We start from the raw sequence: 17,500 nt of genomic DNA, 5'->3' as shown, positions 1-17,500 counted from the left end.
GTGCAGAATTGATGTGAGCTGTGTGTGCGTGTGTGTGTGCATATATGTGTATGTGCGCGTGTGCGTGCCTGTATTTGTGTGTGAGAGAGAGACACACACACAAATGTGCTCAGGGAAGAAATATTTTTGCAGTCTCTGAAGATGTGTGACGTATTGGACGTAATGCATCAAGGCAGGAAGCTGCTGTGTGTTCCAGCGCACACACATCGCACAAGAATCTGCTGGACAGAATGCACTTGGTCACGAGCAGATGCATGCGCACATACCTTGGCAGACACGCTTTAGGTTACACACACACACACACACACACACACACACACCCCACAGCTGTCTGGGCATTTACATCCATATCATTAACCGTTGATATGGCTTCCATTCACTGTGACAGCACACCACAGGAAGGCCATTTATGCATGTGTTTATTGGGGCTCTAATTTGATAACTAATGGTGTGTGTCTGTCATTTCATTGTGTGTGTGAGTGTGTGTGTGTATGTATGCATATTTTACCACAGATATAGTATTCTGCTTTTGCTAGGAAATGAAAGCTACAGTATGTGGTTTGTCTGTACTTTCCAACTTTAACCAATAACGGATGCTAACACGCACACGCACACAGACATACATACACATATGTATGCACACACACACACACACACACACACACACACACACACACACACACACACACACACACACACACACACACACACACACACACACACACACACACACACACACACACACACACACACACACACACACACACACACACACACACACACACACACACACACACACACACACACACACACACACACACACACACACACACACACACACACACACACACACACACACTCTCTCTTTTTCACCTGTCTCACTCACTCTCTTGCAGTGGGGGGTGCTCTTTTGGATGCCTAGCTGTAACTGAGGCTAATGACCGACTCTGTAGAGACTCTAATCACAGTAATACACTTGGCACTCACTTTCATTGACTCCGCAGTACATCACTACTGCATGGGAGAGATGCCTCAGCCATAATCTGCAGCCCCTTGCAGCAGGGCTTACTGATGTGGACAAGCAGCACAGCAGCAACACAGCAGCAGCAGCTCTTATGGGCCATGTTGCCTGACTGCACTCACTACAGGCCGGGGCAGAGGTCATCCGGGCACGATGTGCTGCCCCTAACTTGAGACAACTGAACAGAGAGCAATGGTCATTGTCAGTTAAGGAAGTCACGAAGGAGAAGAGAATGTGCACAACCACACACACACACACACACAGGCACACGTGCACACACCCACACACACATGTCGGATAAAGGATTATTCTTGAGGAGGAACAGATACAGCTGTGGAATGAAAAAGTAGTGTCCCACAAGGCCGTTATCATTAACGGGAAAACAATACTGCTACACAATTGTTGAATAGAAAACCTAGATAAACATGATCATCCCAAGTGTTTATGATTTAGTACAATAAAATGACAGAAGGTGGGATACTGTTGCGCTCTTGATGAAATTATTTTTAGTCAGGTGCGTTACAGTTTTTGCCCGTTGCTTGAACACTATAGACCCATGCTCAGACTAAAGTATCACAACTTGAAGTTTTGTTGCAATATCTCAAACACATGTACCTATACCTTAAACAAAAGTGCTGCTTTGCACTCTAGTTTCAATTCTGCAACACACTTACTCCTTTATGCAACACACTTGGTCCTGCATACTACTCTCTATGTCATACATAGACACTTTGTTCAAAAATGAAATCTCAGAGTACCATTTGTTAAACACATATATCCAAAATACAAAACACATCGAGTAATTGCAACCTCTCAAATACACACCTGAACGCACTTACTTGCAAAACTGAACACCAATCAGCCATCTACATAAGCCCTCAGTTTTGCCATTGGAAATGGTGATGTGAATGGTATATTTCCCAGTGTTGTGTCATGTTTACGTGTGTTTAGAGTTTTGGCACAATGAGCGAAGTTTTGCAACAGGTATTCAAGCAAATATGTTTTATATAAAGTAGACTAGTGTGTTCCTCCCGATCTGAAAATGTATGCATATGATGCAAGTGTGTTTCATTTTGTCACCAGAGTTATATTTTGACAAGGGATTGTTAGGTTTTGATAGCAGAGTTTAGGTACTGATAGGAGAGTTTCAATTTGACATAGATGTGAAAGGTATATTTCCTAGTGTTGTGTTATTTTACTTGTGTGTAGAGTTTTGGCACAGTGAGCGAAGTTTTGCAAAATGTGTTCAAGCAACGGGCAAAAACTGTAAACCAAAAGATATCAGGAAAAGGTAGTGAGGGTTCGCACTCTGGAAAAAATAGACAAAGTCTTTGCTGAAGAAACTCTTTTACTGGGTGAGCAGACGTTTCAGCCATTCGGCTATTCTCAATGCTCGTCAAGTAAAAGAGTTTCTTCAGCAAAGACTTTGTCTATTTTTTACTGAGTGCGAACCCTCACTACCTTTTCCCAATAAAATGACAGGAAATGATTTCAGGAAATGCTATGTAAAGACATGCAATGAAACAGCCATGTGTGGTAGACACTCACCGCAGGGGTGCCACTGGGGTTGTTGGGGGATTAGGACAATTCTAAGGGCCCAGTACTGACAGAGGCACTATATATTTTCAGAGGGGCCCAGAATTATTGTCTGTGCCTCTGACTCACTGTCTTATCACATTTTAATTCCTGGACCTGATGAGTTTCTCATCGAGTCATCATGCCACCAGACATCATTTCACCGTCTGTTGTGAAACACAAGTATTTTTACGTGATGTCATGTGATGTCTTGGGGCAAAGACTTTCCAATGAGGAGACACACAGCACAGCACTCAAAGAATCTCCCATAGAAATGTATGGGGTTTGTTTGTAACGCAAACATTTTGAGGCCAAAAGTTGACATGTGAATACATCGTGCCAATCATGTGGTATGTTGCGAATACGTTGTGCCAATCATGTGTTGTGATCTCAGCCGGTGTCTTGACACCTTGTGCATGTCCAGTTCTGCCCGAAATAGATGTCCTATAAGTGCTTGAACCCATTGATTGAACACTATAGACACATGCTTAGACCAAAGTAACGAAACCTGAAGCTTTGTTACTTTACCTTAAACACAGTGTAACCATATACCTTAAACAAAAACGCTGCTTTGTGCTTAGTGGCTATTCTACAATACAAGCTCCTTTCTGCAACACACTTGCTCCTGCGCACTACACACAATGTAATACATTTAAGACACTTTGGTCATAAATGAAATCTCATGGGTACCATTGGGAAAGCACATCTAGACACATACCTTAAAACACTTACAAAAAACTGAGCACCAATCAGTCACCCATAAATAGGCCTCAGCTGAGCCATTTTGAAACCTTTACAAGCGTTGAGGCAGGGAGAGCCAGAGGTAGAGGAAGGCAATGAGAGAGAGGAGTAGGATGTGGTCGAAGAGGCTATGCACAGAAAGATATTTCAGATAATATTAGAGCAACGTTGGTAGATTATGTGATCACTGACAATGAATAAAAGCTGCATGGGCAGAGTCCTCCCCCATCTAAGCCGGTTCACAGTTGCATCCCTCATATGGACATTCAAACAGTCTTCAACTCCTCTACTCTAATCTAATCGTCTCCCAGCGATGGTAACGAATACTTGCAGATAGGCATATATTCATCAACATCAATCGAGTAGGCATCACCAAGATTACCAGACGTGTCTTGGTAAAGCACAAAATCACAATGAAGCAATTGTACAGGGTCCCTATTTTTTGGGTTAGTGCATTTACTGTACTGTACTGTATAGTATTGAGTTGATGTCATTTGTAACCTTTCAGTACTTTCATTTTTGAAAAAAAAAAAACATAACAAATATTATAAATATTGCATTTAGCTTCACAGAACAGAACTGAATGAAAACTGAGTGAAAATGAAAGACTGCAGTGCTTTATATAAGTACACTAGTGTGTTGCTACTAATCTGAAAGTGGATTTATATGATGCAAGTGTGCATCATTTTGTCATCAGAGTGACATTTTGACAAAGGATTGTTAGGTTTCCCAGTGCGATGTGTTGTGTGCTTGCGTGAAGTTTTGACACATTGAGCTCAAGTTTTGCTAAACGTGTTCAAGCAATGGGCAAAAACTGTAAATGATGAATGAAGTTTCTGTTCCATTTTAACTGAACAAGGTAAACCAGTGACAAAGTTGTTATAGTATGATGGTATGGCTATTGTGCAATAAGTTAATCATTCAGCACAGAATGTGTCTGATGTCCCACTGCTGAATGATCTTTTTATTTTTTTTTATTTTAATGACATTGTCATTAGCAAAATATAGTTTGTCTCCACAATTACAGTTAGCCTAAAGCAAAAAATGACTATATCTGTAAATAACTAATTGGTATCCACTCTTTTCAATTGGTATTTCATGGTTCCATAGTTTTTCCACATACAGCTATGCCCCCCTCAAAGTTCACTGCACAAACACATTAAGAGAACAAAAAATGTGGTAGCCACTATGGCCTCCTCCAGGCAACTCTTGCACTGAGCCAAGGAATAAGTTTAAGTTAAGTTAAAAACCCTTCATTAAAGATGGGGCATGACAAAAAAGACGCCAACCAGTTTTAACCCACACCGGGTCTTCGCCAGGGCGTAAAACATTAAAGGCCAGTTCAAACCAAAGATTCGCGACGGTCTGTGGCGGTTGCGGAGAGCAGTTGCGGCGGTGTGAATCAAAAGTTGCAAGCAGTTGCAAGCAGTTGCAAGCCGTCGCTAAACATTCAACATGTCAAATCTTCGTTGCAGAGTTTTAGAACGTTGCTGGTTTTTAGAATGTTGCAGCTCGTCTCGTCGCGGATCTTGTGTTTGAACTGGCCTTAAGAGAACACGTCACAAAAATTAAAAAAATGTGTTTTAGCAATTATGAAAAACTGTAAGTGTACCCTTCATTTTTTGATCAGTATTAAGTATGATAATGGCAATGTATACCAAGGCAGATACCATCTCCTTAACTTTAGGTGTAGCCTTCGTACAAGATATCCCAGTAAGCACATCATGACTGATTTCCGTGGTTTTAACAGCAGTGCTATTAGAGCAGAGATATGTGGTGGTCTGAACAGCTGCAATATTAGATCTACTCTCAGAATACTACTTGAAAGTATACTTCTTCATACCCTTGATACCCTTTAGGCAGAATAGTTCATATGTTCATAAAGCATATCCATATGTATTCTTACAAGGCTACTGTACTGTAATACACTGCACATATGTAAAGTTAATTTATTTACTGTAAACCATTCAACCTTCTTAACTGTATACTATTGTCTACACGGCACTATAGATTATGCACTGGTTATGCACCATCTGCCTATACTGAGTGTGTATATCACATTGCTTTTCTGCACTACTGGTTAGACACAAACTGCATTCCATTGTCCCTGAACCTGAACTCTGTGCAATGACAATAAAGTTGATTCTGATCTAATCTGATCTAGCGACTTCCGAATGCGTCTCAGCTCCTTTCTGGTCTCACTAAACAGTGGTCTACAGAGCTCCAAAATTCTATCTACTGTGCGGCTAGTCACATTTTGCTTTTGTTTGTGTTACAAAACCAATCCCATTGTTATTCATACCCTCTTGGCATATTCAATCCACAACAGGGACACCAATGCAGATATTTTTTTCTTTCATTTTTTATTATCAACGGCAAACTAGTCTCTAAGCATCTGATCACACATACACACGTGGAAACAGACTTCACTCTCACTGTACAATTTATTCTGTCTGTACAAGTCAATAATGTTATCACCATATACAGCGAAAAGAGCCAGATACATCTGTTGGGAGAACAGGGGAGTAGGAGAGAATATCTTTTTATCATTATTTACTTTTTGGTGGTTTCCTCCTCCTTGGACAGAGTCTTGATGATCTCCTCCTTCTTGGCCTGCAGCCGCTCCTCTCTGCGCTTACGGGCCTCCCGGGTCTTTGTGCGCCGGGCCTCAGCCTGGTCACTGAAAATAGACAGATACGAACAGAGGTGAATATGAGAGAGAGAGAGAGAGATAGAGAGATAGAGAGAGATAGAGAGAAAGAGAGGTGTGAAGACGTGTGTGCAACACAGGATGTTTAGGCTGGGGATGTACTTAATTTGTACATAAAGCTGGTCTTGCATGCGGTTGCGGTTATGTTGCATAGCAGACGCTTTGGTTCAAAGCGACATACAAACAAAACAGCACCATAATTAAATTTAGCAGTTGATCAAACTATAGTGTCGACTAAAGAGAATGCTCATGTACGTCACATATCATGCCGATACTATCACCAATATGATTATTGCGTCTCTTGGACGCAGCCATGGTGCCTACACATAGGGTGGCTCTCAAACTCTCTCCTCGATCCTCGAGGGCCGTTCCCACTGATCTAACTAACACTGGATAGACTATCCCATTGTTGCCGGCCCATCATTCTTCATCTAGATCAGTGAGGACGAGGATCGAGGCAGGAAGGGAGGGTGTATAAAAGACCAAATGAGAGGCACCCGTAAGTGTTGTTAAAAGTACATCCCCTGTGTTACATTCAAACTCTTCTTCACCAAATGCAAGTCCAGTAAATGCTGCTATCCAGCTGATGGACACTACACAGAGGGGGTTGTGGGTTGTGGGCTGAAATGCCCAGCAACTGGAGTGGCCTTATAAGGATTGAGAGGAGTCTTACGCCAGGAGCTTCTTGCGGGCCTTGTCTGCCTTGAGTTTGTGGATGTGCTCCATGAGGATGCGCTTGTTCTTGAACACGTTTCCCTTCGCTTTCAGATACAGGCTGTGGTACCTGCGGTCAGGAAGAGAGCCGGGCGAAATAGAAAAACAAAACAAAACACACAACACACAACCATGAGAACACAGAGCACTCGAAGAACACAGTCTTTCCCAAACTGCACTCTGTGTGACCCTCTCGGCTGTGCGTCACGTGCTTAAAAGGAAGAAGAGTTCCCACCACTCGACATAACATCTCCTCGCCTGACAAGCACAGCAGTCACCACTGGAGGGAGCAGTGGAGTCAGTTCAACATGCACCTAGAAATGGCTTCTAAGATGGCGTTTTTTCCCCCCCTCTGCCTTCTTTCCAGGCCTTGCCCAGTAATGACGAGCAGCCCAGAGGAGGGAACAGTAAGGGCTGAGGAACTTCTAGTCAGCTGAACTGTTCCAGTAAGATAAATGCTGACTAATAGTGATTCATGGGATGTCCGTGGGGGAAAAGGACAATAAATGATGAGCTTGTCCACCAGTCCCAGGTGAGCTTGTAAAAGAAACAGGTTAGAAACCCAATGCTATTCTAGTTTTGTATTCAAATGTTAGAATGAAACTAAAATATAGCCTATACTGTTCCTTCAGTAGTTTGCTACATTGAATTTTATCTGACATATAAGGACACCAATACTAGTCCAAGAAAAGAATGTTTCCAGCCTAATAAAAATGTTTTCCACATCCACTGAATTTACAAAATCCCATTTAATGAAAGGCATATTGTGAGATGTATGTGGTTTGAAATCATACCATACTGTACTAAAGGGCTTTATGTTTATATGTTAGCAGTAGAGTGCCCCCCTTTGGACATTTAAGAGGACTACAATACCACTGAGCAGAGTCAGACACCAAACTACTCACATGTGCCTGTCAATCTTCTTCGACTCTCTGTATCTCCGTAGCAATCGGCGCAGGATTCTCATTCGTCTCATCCAGCAGAGCTTTTCAGGCATGCGAGCGTTGGCTGTGCCCTTCCTCTTACCTGTGCAAAAAGCCAATCAGTAATCAACACCACTACAAACAAAAAACACCTGAAAACATCCTAGGGATGAGAGTCAAATGTTTGTGCATGAACAGAGCGCTCTAGTGTTCCTATATGATCAGCAACTACCATATGTGGTAACAACGGTAACAATTACAGCTCCTTTGCTGGCGTTGGATGTTTCCACTCATGTAAGACACACTGAATGGATACACTGGTTAAAGCAACACTTTTTTGTACCTTAACAAAAAACCTCGTAACAGGGTGAACGGCACTTCTGCATTCGCTTCCAGGCCCTCTATTGGCTATATCCGCACTATGTAAGTTTACCAGATCGGGGAGCCGATCTGTAGTTCCATGGAATGAGACATAAGAAACTACAAATCTGACTTGCTTTGATCGCAATTCATCATTATTAAATCAAATCCTGCAACATACTCTACCTTGTCTATGGTGCTGGATAAACAAATAGTGTGCGTGCGACTGAGGAAAAGTGCTTTAGTGTTGCTTTAGCCTCTGAGTTCATCTAGCAACTAACAAAAATACTCTGATCTGGCACTGGCTTAGCTTTGTTCAAGAATTACACCCAACATGTGGCATTAGCCTAGTTTTGAATGTTCAAACTGGATTCACTGTGATGTCTTCCAAAACCATGATTAAGTCATATTCCTTTACATCTACACCTGCCCAGAGTATTGTTCAATACAGATCAGTAAGTTAGTACATTTGGGTTGATTACCATACTGGCACACTGGCACATTGTAGAACCATGTAAACTAATAATTAAATCAAATAAATACAAATCTCAAAGATAAACAAGTAAGCCATATAAGAATCTTCAAAACCATGTGGCCAAAATATATTTGAGGTGGCACCTTGTCAAAATTGCTTTTAGAAATGCACGGATCTACTGGATGCACTGAGGACACTCCCTTGTTGCCACTCACCGATGCCCATATGACGGCCTTTGCGCCGTGCCAGTGTGTTCTTGCGGCAGCGGGCACGCGAGTGGACCGTCACCGGCTTCCTGATAATCAGACCATCCTTCACCAGCTTACGGATCTGCTGCCCTGAAGGTGATGAAAGTTGAGGAGGTTAGCATGGTAATGAGGGTGATGGAGGTGTGGGTGTAGCACTGGGGTGACAGTGATGTTTTTTGTCTATGTCACATCTACAAGAGTGAGAGTGTTTACTGTGAGAAGGATTCATGATGCTTTTATACAACAGGGAGGAGGAAGGGGGGCTTCTGAAATGGACAAGGCAAGTTAATGTATTTCTAGGATGGCTCTCTTACGGGAATTTGCATTGGCGATTTCATTGGTCTCGTTAGGGTCCAGCCATACCTTCTTCTTGCCACAGCGCAAGACGCTGGACGCCAAGCGCTTTTGAAGCCTGAGCATGCTGAGGAAAAAGAACAGGAAATTACGTTACATCATGCTGGTTATTGCAATCATCCTAGCCAGCAGTGTTTTGTAGGCTATCAAATCCCACCTCATCTCATTCATGCATGCATGAGGCTCCTCAGGATAGTGTTGTCTAGACTGTGAACACCGTGTTCAGAATTTACACTACTAATTTAGAATAACAAATGTGGGACAACACTGCGACACAGACAGAAACAATCATGACCAAGTCATGTTGCACATCCTCTAGGTTGGCTAGCGATAGCTACAAGCTTGACACATCAGGTACACGTAGCTTTATCAAGACCTGCTCTCGGCTGCAAGTGGGTGTTGGCATTCATTTCAAATCGCAACCATCTCAAACGACTACTCTGCAAACTTGTTCCTCGAAAGTTGGAGGACTATCTGCATGATCTAAGTGATGAACTTTGAGCGTCGTGCATTTTAGTGCGACAGCTCGTCTTGGGCCTCATATTCATGGACAGTTCAACATGGCGTCAATGTTAGCTGACATAGCACAGGCCAAAATTGGTACGGCACAGTTCTCTTTTACATTCCATTGAATCTCTCTGACAACCCATGCTATGACCCGCATATTTACTCGTGTCCTTCATGGCAGATGTCTGCAGTTTGAGTAGAAATCAAATGTATACTTTATCAGCTACTTCCTTACCTCATGGCTACGGCTGAGAGTGCGGAATCGAAATAGATTGACGTAATGGATTGAAACAATAAAACAATCAGGGGTGTGTAAGGCGCAAACTAAAATTATTTTCACTTCAAACAGCCACATCTTATTTTGCCTAACTGTAGCTGTGTACATTATTGAACAATCAATTATATTGTAATGATGCTTATGGTGAAGCATGCCATTATAAAAGATGTATAGACTAATATTACCCCTCTGTACAACATACTGGTATCTCCCAAAATGTTTTGCCGTGGGTTTTCTTCCTTACCCAGAATCACCACGGGTAGGTGCTATTTCAACCGAATCTTTATCATCACTGTTCTTCGATGCCCTCAACACTTTTCAGTCGCTTCTGTGAATTTACGCACCTGTTGAATTTGGAAAAACTTCCCACTGTTTCACTTTTCACAAAGGCTTAGCGTGTAATTAAGTGTTGCAATACTTTTAAAATGACTTAATTTACTAACTGCGTGTCTTGGAATTATTAATCTAGGCATAGGCTAGGCCTATATGTGTTTTGAGACACTATGTTTAGGCCTACGATTCATAGCCAATGCCAAGAAAATACTTTTTTTTTACGTGCGTAAAATCATTTAATACACTAAAGACAAGTAAACAAGACAGCATTCTCCACAGACTGACGTCTTCAGTAAGCAGTCTCCGATATATGTCATATGCAGAGATTCTAACGAAGCATCAGCTTCATAGCTTCAAGTTTCACCTTTCATCTTGTTTCTCCCTTTCCAATCTTTTTCACTACTAAGCATGGGTTTGAAAATGAACCACTGAACATATAACTCTGGTGATGTTGCCTATTCATTTGCCAATACAAGGACGGGCGATTACAGCGAAGCAGGCCTAGATTCCGCGTATCCAGGCATCTCTCAGCCCCAGTCTCCGTTTTAACTGTCTTCCCTCTTGCCCAATCTCGACGGCAAGATCCCGGAAGCCCCGCCGTGGTCACCACCGATTGTTCGATTAGGTTTAGGAGGCGGCGCCAGCATCTTGAGGCGTGGCTCTACGCTTGGCAGCTGGAATCACGAGCGTACTGTATTGTCTGCGCGAGGTGGATAGGGCTGCTACGGGAGACTGAGGAGCAGCTGCGAGGCGATAAAAACGTCAGAAGAGAAGACAGAAGGAAAACCAAGAAAGGAGCGACCGTCATTTCATCCAACGATGCGTAGGCTACAGTGAGAAAAGTAGATTATATGAAACAATAATAACCAGAGTTGAAAGGTAAAATCAATGGTCCAGAAAAGTAGTATGTCCAGGACACCTTCCACTTCAACCCAGGAGATTCAAATGGACATGTTCGATCACGGTTCGCACGCACAGGTAGGATAAAAGAACATCAACGCGCGCGTACACATACAGACAGTTTACGCACGTTGATTATACAAACCCAAACACAAGATAGCGGAAAAGGCTTTAAAGAAATACAGTCCTATCCTCTCTGGCAGCCTGTTGATCTCTAAATGTACCTCGGTTGTCGCGGTTTTTGAATGATAGAAGGCTGTTTTTTTCGTTTGGATGTTGTGTTGGTAGCAAAAGGAAAGGATGCTGCCAAGCCAAATCAGCTGCTTAGACACTTCGAAACACGTAGTAATAGCTTAGCCTGAAATCCCAAGTGTAACAAATAATGAACTTCTGTCGTGGAAAATATTGGCAATGCTTCAAAAACTGAGCAAAATGTTGGATATAAAACACGCGTAATTATGTTATGTCGCCCAGGGCTGCTCGCCACCCTGGTTAGATGTTTTAAATGATTTTCATTTCGCTTTATTGCCAGTGTGTTCTCGCGATTTCTGGTCCTGATAGGCGAAATTATTCAAGTTTTTTTTGCCTCGGCTACATCATGGCAAAACTAAACTTATCTGCTGTAGGATAGTGTAGCCAAGCTGAGTGATTTGTGTTGTGTTAGCTTATGATGGAGCTGTAGGCTACCAAGCTACGTTTCTTTACCAAGTGGTTAAACATGGTAAAAATAGTGGGTTGATTGATTTTAACTAATGATGTCATTTTCTGTGTAAATATTTCCCATTAGCTTTCAAGCCACGCCCACGCGTTCATAGGAACTTCTCTCTCTCTCTCTCTCTCTCTCTCTCTCTCTCCCTCTCTCACACAGACACACACACGCACGCACGCACGCACATACACACGCACGCACACAAACACACACACACACACACACACACACACACACACACACACACACACACACACACACACACACACACACACACACACACTACCATCCTACAGGTGTGTCACAGTTGTGGACACCTAGGATGAGAAAAAGTGTTTTGGATTAGGTCAGGGCGTATTGGAGCTCTTGTTGCATCCATGAAGGATATGACATCGATATGCTTGTTCACAAGTTTACTTCTCTTCTGAAAGTACACAGAGCAAGAGCGTGATCCTTTGTCATCAGTCAAAACTCCCGTTGGTCTGTTGATCCAGTCTTTCCCTCCTTTCCCCATCCTCAGCTCTAAATTTAGCCAGTGCAGAAGCAGGGGAGCGCCGTGATGGAGGTGTTCACTGGCGGCACATTGAGGTGTGGCCCGTAGCATCTCCGCTGTTGCATGGTATTTATGTAATGATATTTATGTAATTCCGTTCAAAGTGTTGGAGCGAGTGAGTGAGTCTGACCCGCGCTGCTCGGAGTATGCTGCTCTCTATAGATAGATCTGAGGGGGAGGATATGATGCTGATATCACTGCTCATGTGGGTTTTAAGTGCATTTGTGTTTGTTAGAGTGTGAGAGATAGGGATAGATAGACAGAGAGAGAGAGAAAGAAAGAAAGAGAGAGAGAGAGAGTGTGTACATTTGCGTTCATGCTTCTACAGCCCTCTCTCGCGTGGGTTTTGATTGGTCATTCGATCGACCAGGAAAGAATGATGATATAAAAAAGATCTGTACAGAACACACACCCCCACATGCAAATACACACGCACACACACGCACACACACACACACACACACACACACACACACACACACACACACACACACACACACACACACACAGAGAGAGAGAGACCGGGGCCATGTTCAAGAAGCTTCAACCTTCTTCAGCACTTCAAACATGAGTCATCCGTCAGTCGGGAACATTGTGGCACAATGGAGGGAGCACACTACGTAGGCACGCTCTCAGGGCAGCCTGGGTCAGCCCTCCAGGTCAACTGGATGACTAAGTTTGTTTAATCACATGTAAGGACCTCCAGCTTAGGGTTCGTTGAAAAGTTTTTTCGAGTGCGCAGAGATCTGGCACAACACACCTCTGTTGCTCACTGTGGCGCCCAGTGCTCCCCGGGTGAGAGCCGCAGTATGACTAAGTCCACGCGGAGAGGCCATCAGGGCCGGGGCGGGCGCATGTTGGTTTGGAGCGCGCAGGGGAGAAGGCCAGGGAGAGCCGCATGACATGGCCTCTGTGCTGTAGTGATGGCCACCCACCCACCCGCCCTCTCTCCCACCCACCCGCCCTCTCTCCCTCTCTCTCTCTCTCTCTTTCTCTCTCTCTCCCTCTCACTCACTCTCACTCTCTCTCTCTCTCTCTCTGTCATCTCATCTCATACTCCTTGTCTCTCTCTTGTTTCTCTCTATCTGTCACTCCTGAAATCTCCTGACCTACCAACTCTACTCCTCTGCTCTATTCAGTTTGTGTTCGGTTTGTGTGGTTGTGTGTTTGTGTGTTTGTGCGTGCCTGCAGCGTGTTGATGCGGATGCAGTATGTTATTTGTTTGGCTGGAGTTGGTTCATGTTGAGGTGTGTGTGTGTGTGAGAGAGAGAGGTCTCTCCCTGTGTGTGTGTGTGTGTGTGTGTGTGTGTGTGTGTGTGTGTGTATGTATGTGTGAGGTCTTTCTCTCTCTCTCTCTCTCTCTCTCTCTCTCTCTCTCTCTCTCTCTCTCTCTCTGTCTGTGTATGTTTATGCTGAGTTGCCCAAACTTTAAATGGCGAGTGGTCCCAAACCATACTGGACTGTGATTAGTATGTGTGGTGTGAGTCTTCTGCTATTGTTACATACTCTTGAGGATTGGCAGGGGCACAGCAAAGAAAATTGATTTTTGATTTTTGGAATTCATTAAAAGGTCCTGTATGATGCATCTAAATCAATGTGTTCCAACAATGATTCATGAGTTTCCGTGCCCACCACCTCATGATCCAACAGGAAATACACTAATAATATACATGTTTTTATTATTTCTATTTAGCTATTTAGCTTATTTCTATTTAGCTGTAATGTTGGTTAGTGGTTTGAGCTTGTAGACACAATGCTAACATATGCCCAACAGTAGCAGTTGGGCTGTTTTTCAGCACCACGGTCAGTTCCATTCAATGGAATCCATTGTCATGGCAATGGCTGAGTGGTGTCCCAGACCAAGGCAATGCAGTGCTTGGAATGGTCCCACGTTACGTTCGCATTAGAAGCGATTTCCTGACCACAGCCACCGGATTAGATTATCTACCAGTTATCATACAAAAATGATCTGGAGTGGAATAAATCAAATCATCCTGGGGCTTGAGTTTATTTTAAAAGACGCTTCAAGATTTGCTTTAGTTCATGACTTCGGATATTTTATATAGTTCTCAACATCAGTGACTTTTTTTCTCTGATGTGTCATGTATTGATCTGAAGTCATTTAGTATAAACAATGAATTACGCATTTGACATCACTTGCCATCAGCTGCCCAGTGACACATAAATGGTAATTGTATTTACAAATGTGACAAGGGAGAGACAGCTTGTATTTTTCATTAGCACGTACAATGAAACAGAGAGACAATAACCAGTGAGGAACGTTTGCCCTCAATATGCTTGTAAGCACATAAACATTATGTAACCTCCACTGGCCAAGATCAGCCAAGCTGTAGCAAAATCGCCTATAATAGAAGCATAAACAGACAAATGCAGACAGGTCTCTGAGTTTCGTATCTAGTATCTATCTCATCCATCAGCGTCGTGGCCCATATTCTTTATCGCTGTGTCTGAGCAGTGCTGTCTCCAGGTAAGTGACTGGCGACACATTGGGGTGAGAGTGCCAATACATCAAGCTGTCCACAGGAGCATTCTCCTTGAGCTGGGGCTGGACTCTCCGCCCGATAGTTAGTGAGTGGCACTCAGTGGGTCGTGTGTGTGTGTGTGTGTGTGTGTGTGTGTGTGTGTGTGTGTGTGTGTGTGTGTGTGTGTGTGTGTGTGTGTGTGTGTAGCTCACTGTTCTCTCTCTGTGTGTGTGTGTGTGTGTGTGTTTGTGTTTGTGTGTAGCTTACTGTCTTATAGCACAATTGTTCTTTTCTTGGATCAAAATGCCATGGTGGCTGGTGGTCTGCTTCCTCGGAAATGTGACGTTTTTGAGAGTGAGTCAACAAAGTGGTTTTTAAATACCACTTGGGGGGAATCAAAACTGACCTGAATCATATTTGTGAATCAGATAGATATGGCTTGAAAACGTTGAGATCTCTTTTACACAGTCAGTCCTTTTTCCCGGGAAAAGCTCTGCCTCTCACAAGCCCTTTAATTAGCCAATTAACTCCAAAGGATGTTTGTCAACAGGAAGTCTCTCATCTCCATCTCCACGACATCCTTTTGGTCTTTAGGTCCGGTATCTCCAACAAGACAAACTTGTGTGTGTGTGTGTGTGTGTGTGTGTGTGTGTGTGCTGTGCTGTGCGCTTATGTTTGATTTTTTTTGCATATATTTTTGAAAGTGAAAGAGAGAGAAATACAAAATATGTGTGTGTGTGTGTGTGTGTGTTTGTGTGTTTGTCATATTAAACTGCCAGCTGGCATCAGTTCTTGATTGTCACCAAACCCAATTAGACCTGTGCTTGTTTCCATGGTGACCGGGCCTGGCGCTCACTAATGTCACAGTGGACCTCATTCAGGGCAGCAAGACCGCTGGTCAGGGCACAGTCGTGCACTCACACGCCTCACCCACCGAGCACTCTGTGGGACATTACCCATCATGGGTGGTGCCCGATCCTGCCACATCTCATGTGTCTCTGTGTATGTGGGTGTGGGTACTGGTGTATTTAATCGACTGAATTCATTTTATTTTGGGGAGATTTACAAATGCAGAATTCTTGAACTCTTGCTAGGTTGCAACTCGTGCTATCGTTGGGTCGTGACGTCACATATGTATTACTTGCCCATATCTGATGCGATCAATGTTTTTAAGAACATTCTTTGAGTGGTTTGTGGCTCTTGGACAGTTTGAGAAAGAAAAGAGATTTCATCTCTTTGTTGTGATTGCAATTCTATTTCACAGTCCATATTCTCCAGCCATACATAAAGCATACAGTATGTCTCCTGGAAATGCACAGTTGACATTGATTGGGTATTTTAAAGCCTCCCTCATTAACCAGTTGTTATTTTTTGCCCTGTGTGGATCTGGTCTGGGTTCAGGAGTGTGTCAGAAATGCAGCTGTACCAAAGACAGGTTTGATGAATGAAGGCTTTACAAATATGAGTCGACTGTGTGCTGCACTCAAACTGGTTTTCAGTGTAGAGCAATTTGCTGCACACACCGCCCACTCAGATGTCGGACTAGCCGCCATTATGCATCAGCCATTATGCATTGATACTCACCCTTCACTCTGTCAGCTAGCGGTAGCTTTTTTATCAAAAGTAACTTAGCAACCAGCCAGAATCTACAGTTCAGAGTTGCCCAATGCCACACAATGGAGGACTCATATGGGATGATGTTTGGATCTGCCTGCTGCAGTGGAAGACAAAGGCAATGCTCAAACAGCCTTAGGTGTGTTAACCCTTTGCAGACGGGTCATTCTAATTTCTGTCCCGAGTACCGATGACATTCAGTCTTGCATCTCAACCGCAAACGGATGACTTTATGAATTAAAACCTCCTCAGAAAAACGTCATATCATAAGCTTTGCAGGGATATGATTGGTTAAGAGATTTGTGAGACATTTGTTTTTACTGCTTGAATAGAAAACGCAACGTTGAAATGTCGCTCTGCTTGTGTAGTCTCTGTCAACAAGAGGTGTGGAATCTGAAAATGGTTGCTGATTGATAACTCAATAACCAAGAGATGGTCCAACTAAATGAATGCTAACACATTTCCAGTTTCCAGCCACTAATGAATTTCTCTCTCTCTCTCCCTGTCTGTCTCTGTCCTCCCTGTTACCTCCCCTCCTCTCTGTCAATCTTTTTCTCACAGGGGAAGTATGCAAAGAGAAAGAGTCGCTTCAAACGCTCAGATGGCAGCACCTCCTCAGACACCACCTCCAACAGCTTTGTCAGACAGGTAAGAACATACTCCCCCAACACACACACACACACACACACACACACACACACACACACACACTCACTCACAGTGGATAAAAGGAAATGTTGTTCAGGGAGAGAGGAGCCCTGACTGCCGTGCCCACACAAATAACACCGGGAGGACAGTTGTTTGCCAGTCCCCAAGCTCTCATACAATGTGTGAGTCAGTGTCCTTGTTAAGCACTATCAGCCAATTAACACAAATCAGGAAAAACTAAAAGTAGGAAGCACTCACTCACTAAAGCACTAAAGCACTACACAGAGCTCCTCGTGAGCTATGCATGCATGGTGAACAGCTCATGGTGTGAGGTGCCGGCAGAGAGACATTATTA

The 17,500-nt window shown here is 43.4% G+C and overlaps 2 protein-coding genes across 4 annotated transcripts in view; one reads left to right on the top strand and one right to left on the bottom strand.

Annotated features, from left to right (window-relative positions):
* Nucleotides 1-5,689: 5,689 nt before the first annotated feature.
* Nucleotides 5,690-9,913, bottom strand: LOC134076666 (large ribosomal subunit protein eL19-like). Its single transcript, XM_062531824.1, has 6 exons — nucleotides 9,864-9,913; nucleotides 9,082-9,188; nucleotides 8,735-8,857; nucleotides 7,667-7,787; nucleotides 6,721-6,831; nucleotides 5,690-6,017 (listed from the first exon to the last, which is right to left on the bottom strand). The coding sequence occupies exons 1-6, from the start codon at nucleotides 9,866-9,868 to the stop codon at nucleotides 5,891-5,893; spliced, it is 594 nt and encodes a 197-aa protein (XP_062387808.1). The 5' UTR covers nucleotides 9,869-9,913; the 3' UTR covers nucleotides 5,690-5,890.
* Nucleotides 9,914-10,970: 1,057 nt separating this feature from the next.
* The window catches only part of cacnb1 (calcium channel, voltage-dependent, beta 1 subunit), a 33,861-nt gene continuing 27,331 nt past the window's right edge, over nucleotides 10,971-17,500 (top strand). For all 3 annotated transcript variants that reach the window (XM_062531827.1, XM_062531826.1, XM_062531825.1), the window contains exons 1-2: nucleotides 10,971-11,216; nucleotides 17,059-17,145. In XM_062531827.1, coding sequence (XP_062387811.1) covers nucleotides 11,127-11,216; nucleotides 17,059-17,145 — 177 coding nt within the window. In that variant the 5' untranslated portion in view covers nucleotides 10,971-11,126. The remainder of the gene's footprint in view (nucleotides 11,217-17,058; nucleotides 17,146-17,500) is intronic.

This window comes from Sardina pilchardus, chromosome 3 (assembly GCF_963854185.1).
Source record: "Sardina pilchardus chromosome 3, fSarPil1.1, whole genome shotgun sequence".
NCBI lineage: Eukaryota > Metazoa > Chordata > Actinopteri > Clupeiformes > Clupeidae > Sardina > Sardina pilchardus.
Note: the sequence above shows the minus strand (reverse complement) of the source record. Positions and strands in the feature narration are given on the sequence as shown.